The 6,381-nt window shown below is 46.5% G+C and overlaps 1 protein-coding gene across 1 annotated transcript; it reads left to right on the top strand.

Moving 5' to 3' along the window:
• Positions 1-1,060: 1,060 nt before the first annotated feature.
• Positions 1,061-6,162, top strand: LOC105564116. The gene is made up of 6 exons (XM_012016262.1): positions 1,061-1,381; positions 2,642-3,126; positions 3,206-3,994; positions 4,073-4,289; positions 4,375-4,794; positions 5,002-6,162. Exons 1-6 carry the CDS (start codon positions 1,244-1,246, stop codon positions 5,197-5,199), a joined length of 2,247 nt encoding a protein of 748 aa, XP_011871652.1. The 5' UTR covers positions 1,061-1,243; the 3' UTR covers positions 5,200-6,162.
• Positions 6,163-6,381: the final 219 nt, after the last annotated feature.

Raw genomic sequence — 6,381 nt, 5'->3', positions numbered from 1 at the left:
GGGGCTCGATCATAAATTTTCTCCTCTAGCTTGAACTTGTGAAAGGTGAACTCTTCGATGAAGTTTTCTCGCTTTTCACGAGTTCACGTTAGAGGAAGATTCACTATCGAGCTCCAGGGAAGAATAGTTTCGAGATCCTCCGAGGATCCCCCTTTTCCCTCCTGGAGCTCGGTCATGAATCCACTTCTCTAGCTTGAACTCGTGAAAGATGAAAAATTGATGAATATATTCGTCAATGAAATTTTCTCACTTTTCACGAGTTCACATTAGAGGAAGAGATTCACTATCGAGCTCCAGGGAAGAATAGTTTCGAGATCCTCCGAGGATCCCCCTTTTCCCTCCTGGGGTTCGGTCATGAATCTTCTTCTCTAGCTTGAACTCGTGAAAGATAAAAAATTGATAAATATTAAACTCTTCGATGAAGTTTTCTCGCTTTTCACGAGTTCACGTTAGAGGAAGAGATTCACTATCGAGCCCCAGGGAAGAATAGTTTCGAGATCCTCCGAGGATCCCCCTTTTCCCTCCTGGGGCTCGGTCATGAATCCTCTTCTCTAGCTTGAACTCGTGAAAGATAAAAAAATTGATAAATATTAAACTCGTCGATGAAGTCTTCTCGCTTTTCACGAGTTCACGCTAGAGGAAGAGATCCACGATCGCGCCGCAGGAGGGGAAAAGGGATTCTCGGGAGGATCGGATGCCCCGCTCTCCGGAAGTCGGGTTTGAATGCGCGCGCGCGAGGATGGCCCGCGGTCACGTGGGCGCGGCCTAGTTACATTTCGGGGACGCGTGGCGCGGTACCTCGCACCTCGGGCGATGGTTGGTCTCGGGGCGGAGAGGGACGGCGGGATGAGCGGATCGTACATACATCGTACGACGGATTTGTGCGCGCACCGTCCCGTTAACTGTTGACAAGTAGACCCGTCAATTGAACGTCTCATTCGGTACGGTCACTTAAGGAGCTTTTGTAGGCGCGGATCCGCGCGGCGGGGCCGCGTTCGGCGAGGAGGAAGAAGAGAAGATGCTGTCATGAGCGGTAAATAGCCCCTCCCCCGACCCCCCCCCCCCCGACCTGGCAGGCACGATAAACAATGTTGACGTGAGTCAACGGCGCTCCGCGAGCGGCGAGAGGACGGCGAGGGAGTAAGACGGCGTAGCGGCGCGAGCGAGACCGGCGAACGATGTTGCTGGCCGCGCGGGTAAGATAAGACCGTTGCTAATCGCCAAGAACGCCGCCCCAGGAGCAATGGACGATGAACAGCCGGCGCGGGAGGCCAACAAGATCTGCGGTGTCTGCGGCGACCGGGCGCTCGGCTACAACTTCAACGCCGTCTCCTGCGAGAGCTGCAAGGCCTTCTTCAGGAGGAACGCGTTGAAGAACAAGGTGAATTCGCATCTCCCGCCCCCGAGCCCCGAGGCCTCCCCCAGGCTCCCGGCCAGGAGGAGGCCCGGGTGGATCTCCGCGACGAAGACCGCGACGGCTACTGAGGAAATTGCGTTCGGGCGAGATCGATTTTGCCATTTAACGTTGATTTTAACGTCGAGGGGCTTCCCCCGCGAGAAGATACTTTGTCTGACGTTTAAAGGCCAGTTTCACGAACGCCGGTTAACTGCTAACCGAAGGTTAATTGATTCTCTGTCTCTTCTTGGTTAATAGGATAGAGGAGGATATGGAGTTGACTGAACTCTGGTTAAGTAACGGCCGACGTCTGTGAAACTGGTCCCGAGTGAATTTTACATGCACATATTAGATTACTGTTGCTGGATGAGTTACACGAGTGACTCACTGGTAATCTGATGATCCTTGCGAACTGTTAAGTTTTCGGAAAGCTTGACTGTGTCACTGTTGTATTGAGTGCGTCCGTTTCGAAGGCCAGTGTCCACGACGCTAGAACTTGGTCCACGTTCTAATTTCGAGAGATAGCCAGTCGACTCGCAGCTATAAAGGCAAGTTGATTGGCAACACATTTCTCCGAACTGGAGCTTGGGCCAAGTTCTAGTGGACACAGGCCGGACCGTCTCCGAAGAACACGAGAAAATTAATCTCAATATTAGTAGACTTCATTCAAGTTTCATGTCTCTCGGGTTTGGAGCATGGATTGGATTATTATTGGGCCAAATGACGTCTTGAATGGCCCAATGAATTGTCAATCTACGAACGATTGGTTTGACGATCTTACCGTCGTGGAGAACTTTGTATACTTATTGACGGATCCAAATTGAAGCCGATTCTTTCTCATTTACATCTATGTTGCACACGTAATTTTTGTACGGCGATAAAAATGCACCGATTGAAACGTATCTCGTTTGACCCGCCGAAAGATTATTAACGAGTGTATAAAGAAGATGCAGTTATTAATCTCGAAAGTAACATCTACATTGAAGTTTAATGACGGTGGACTTGAGAACACTAGATAAGACGTGTTTTCTCTCAGATATTGACGCAATTTCTGCATTTGAAACGACTTCCGTTTAGCGTCGCGGAAAATTGCTATGACTAATTTGTGCGATTAATTGAAGACGAATTGAATATACGCAGACATCGATAGATCCGTCGGTTACGCGATATTTTTGGAATTGATCAGTAAATATATAAAGCATAGGTTTTTACATCGGAGACTGAATCGTATGTTTCTCGTTGCAGGACTTCAAATGCCCCTTCACGGAAAACTGTAACATCACAAACGTAACCAGACGATTCTGCCAGAAATGCCGCCTGGATAAGTGCTTCAGCATCGGCATGCGCAAGGAGTACATCATGTCGGAGGAGGATAAGGTCCTGAAGCGGAAGAAGATCGAGAAGAACCGCGCGAAGAAGCGAACACAGCAGGACAACGGCAAGACGTTGAAAATCAAAAAGGACTGCGTGAACGACTGTACGTTCGAGGACACGTCGATGTCGGTCAATTCGGTCGCGTCGACGATATCCGAGACGTACTTTTGGGAGTCCGACAGAAAGTACACGGACCTGGACAGCAATAGGCAGAACGTCGTTGAGAGTATGAGCCCGGTGACGGCGGCGAGCGTGCCGAGTCCCTCGAGTCCACCGGAGAACGCGAGCATCGCCGAAACGAAGACGTTGGACATGTTGAAGGAGTCCGTTCACGGTCCGCGGTCTAATCTCGCCAGGTACGGCCGACTTGTCTGGTGCACGGAGAAAGGCGCGGAGGTAATCAATGAAAATTCAATAGGGATTGTCTGTTTGCAGCCGCGCGAGATTCACCGATCTTAACGTGGCGCCTCAGAGCACGGCGGCGGACAAGAGCTCGCCCCCGAGCTTGGACAAGTACGAGCAGAGCTCGCTACAGTTCAGTCCCGAGTTTGTGGACGTCAATCAGGAGCCGTCGATCTACAATCCTGTGTGCGAGGAGAACAACGCGCCCAGTTACTCGAAATTCGAGCATACTCGCGAACAGAGTTCCGCCGCGTATGTTAATCGGGCGTCGCACGGCGAGACGAGTCAGTCTGATCTGAGCGCGTCGTCGCAGCTCGCGAAAGAGGAAACGTCGATATGCCAGAAGCCGAAGGAGATGTGTTCGAGCGGGAGCAATTTGGTTGCAAAGTTCAAGCAGGATCCCAGCCTGCTGACAAAGTTCGTCAACAATCCAAGCTTAATCACCAAGATATTTCAAGATCAGAGGGTAATAATGAAGATTATGACGGATCCCGATATGGCCACGTGCCTGGCGGCGGATCCGTATATCGCGCAATTCTTGAAGGAAAACGACATAATCGATACGGCGACCGTCGGGCGTGGCCGTAACGCCAAAACAAGAGTTCAGTCGAGAGAAGCGCCGAAGGATAACGGCAGCCCGGGCGGCTCTAGATACGTGCCCAAGTCCAAGGGGAGCCACGTGGAAAATCCGATCCTGACGGACTTGATTACGAACCGTAACACGGAGGAGTGCAAGAATCAAAATTTGGAATCTAGTACAAATACGGATTGGAATAAGAATACAGCCGACGTTACCAAAGATGTTCTCCAGGACGTTCAAAGGTAGCGCGATAGATCGAATAACGTGCTTCAACTAGCGCACTAACGAAACTTGCCGCTAAAATGGAATGTTTCTTTCAGGATACCAATCGCCGTGAATTCTATAGAGTCGATCTTGTGTGAGGCCATCAAGTTGGAGTATTCAGCGTTTTCTAGCTTCGGCGGTAACCAGAGCAGCAGAGAATTGAATGACGCCGAGAGAGCGAAATTGAACGAGCTGATAGTTGCCAACAAAGCGTTGTTGGCTCCGCTAGACGACGACATAACGAATTTGGTTGGCGAAGAGTGTAAATTCAAGGTAGCGCAACTTCAAACCTCACGTCTCGCGTGTGCGCAATTTCGGAAAGATGGATAGCAAGTGGCTATAAAACATTTATTTGCAGAATAACTTCGGACAGTCCGATCCAATGTTGCTAGACGTGATCAATTTGACGGCGATAGCGATTAGGCGCTTGATAAAAATGTCTAAGAAAATTAACGCCTTCAAGAATATGTGTCAAGAGGATCAGCTGGCTCTGCTGAAAGGCGGCTGTACGGAAATGATGATCCTAAGATCGGCCATCAATTACGATCCGGATAAGGACATGTGGAAGATACCTCATAGCCAAGAGAGCATGTCGAATATCAAGGTTGACGTTCTGAAAGAAGCGAAGGGAAACTTGTACGCGGAGCACGCGAGATTCGTCAGAACTTTCGATCCCCGGTGGCGGGACGAGAACATCATTTTGATCTTGAGCGCGATCGCCTTGTTCACTCCCGACAGACCGAGAGTCGTGCACGGCGATGTTATTAAACTGGAGCAGGTAATAAGTCCAATCTTAACAATTTTTTTAATAGCTAATTATTCTGAGACGTTCTTACATTCTTAAAATATATGTACACGAGTTAAGGTAATTTACATAATGTTGGGACAACATGGAAGTTGGCAGTCAGTTTATAACATGGGGTTTTTTTATATAAAGATTTAGAAAATTTGTCGGACCTTTTTCATCGATTTTTCTTTCTTCCAGAATTCATATTATTATCTCCTCAGACGGTACCTGGAGAGTGTTTATCCCGGCTGCGAAGCCAAGTCCACATTCCTCAAGTTAATACAGAAGATTTCTGAGCTCCACAAACTGAACGACGAGGTCGTGGGAGTTTATTTGAACGTCAATCCATCCAGTGTGGAGCCGCTGCTTATAGAAATATTCGATTTGAAGCACTGATTATTAGCTCGTAAAGTCATTAATTTCCACCGCGTGTATATAATGGGGAAGTTAAACTAGTGCATTCGTGCCGCAATGTATTCCTAGGGGTATCCTTAATCGAGGAAACCGCACGATGGCTATATCGCCGATCCGGATATTTATAAAAATATGATTATTGTAAGTAAAATTTCAACTGCATTGCCTCCTTGTATAAATGATATCGTGTAGGAATATGTCTTTAAATATTTTCGAGCGCTGCAATGAAGACTATATGTGTAAAATATCGAGATAGTGTAACGTGAAATCGAAACGTGCGCGCGGCCGCGCGTAAAAATCAGGAGTTAATTGCATGTAGGTCATAGACATTGACACAAATGGGGTATCAATGTCTGCCGTGATTTAGTAGCTCTTGTCCACAAGTGGAACGGCAAGCGATTTACGCGTCGATCCGCGATAAAATTAATGAGATTAGGACACTAATAAGGTGAGCGTGCCGTAATAAAAAAATAAACAATATTTTGCTTTGTAGCAAGCACATATTGTATCGTTAAGTATTTCGCGGAGTGTCTTTTGAGCTCGATACTAAGAATAAATGTATGTGCAAACAACGACAGCATAATAATTCCTACATGGCTGTTTTGATCGTGTTTTTTCTCGAGAGATAGTTAAATATGTAATTATATACATATATATTTTTTAACACGTTAAATTTTAAATAAATGTTATTTAATGCGACAAGGCCTGTGCTCATATATTATAAATACATATATATATATTACAGAATTATAATTGTGTCGTTAAAACAATTTGTTTAAAAAAAACAATGAATTATAATTCAAACTCGACTATTATGAATTGTGGTAGTTCAGCTTTAGTCTAAATGTAAATAAGAGAGAAAGGAATATTATACTTGTATGTGTGTTGCAATGTACACGAGATAAATTGTGATATGTCCTGATATAAATATATTTTTTAAAAATATGTTGCCGCGTAATAGTATGCCTGCGATATGTTTTCTCAAGACGCATCAGATGAAGCTTCTCTCGCGCTTCGGCATGTACATTCAATTAACGGTGATGCTAATTCTGTTAAATCACTTACTAGATACGATACGTCTACGGGTCTCTTGATCATCTGCCTTCGTCTGTCGGTAGGAGACCGAAAGCGTACAAAATGAGGATTACTATTGCGCCAATACAG

This window comes from Vollenhovia emeryi, unplaced genomic scaffold (assembly GCF_000949405.1).
Source record: "Vollenhovia emeryi isolate VEMERY1.0 unplaced genomic scaffold, V.emery_V1.0 DF939168.1, whole genome shotgun sequence".
Lineage (NCBI taxonomy): Eukaryota > Metazoa > Arthropoda > Insecta > Hymenoptera > Formicidae > Vollenhovia > Vollenhovia emeryi.
Note: the sequence above shows the minus strand (reverse complement) of the source record. Positions and strands in the feature narration are given on the sequence as shown.

What these genes read in the sequence shown, in the direction of transcription:
- LOC105564116 (XM_012016262.1), top strand. Translation starts at nt 1,244, where the DNA reads ATGGACGATGAACAGCCGGCGCGGGAGGCCAACAAGATCTGCGGTGTC. An exon ending in GGAACGCGTTGAAGAACAAG is followed by an intron (nt 1,382 to 2,641) that starts GTGAATTCGCAT and finishes TTCTCGTTGCAG; the next exon opens with GACTTCAAATGCCCCTTCAC. An exon ending in GTTCTCCAGGACGTTCAAAG is followed by an intron (nt 3,995 to 4,072) that starts GTAGCGCGATAG and finishes TGTTTCTTTCAG; the next exon opens with GATACCAATCGCCGTGAATT.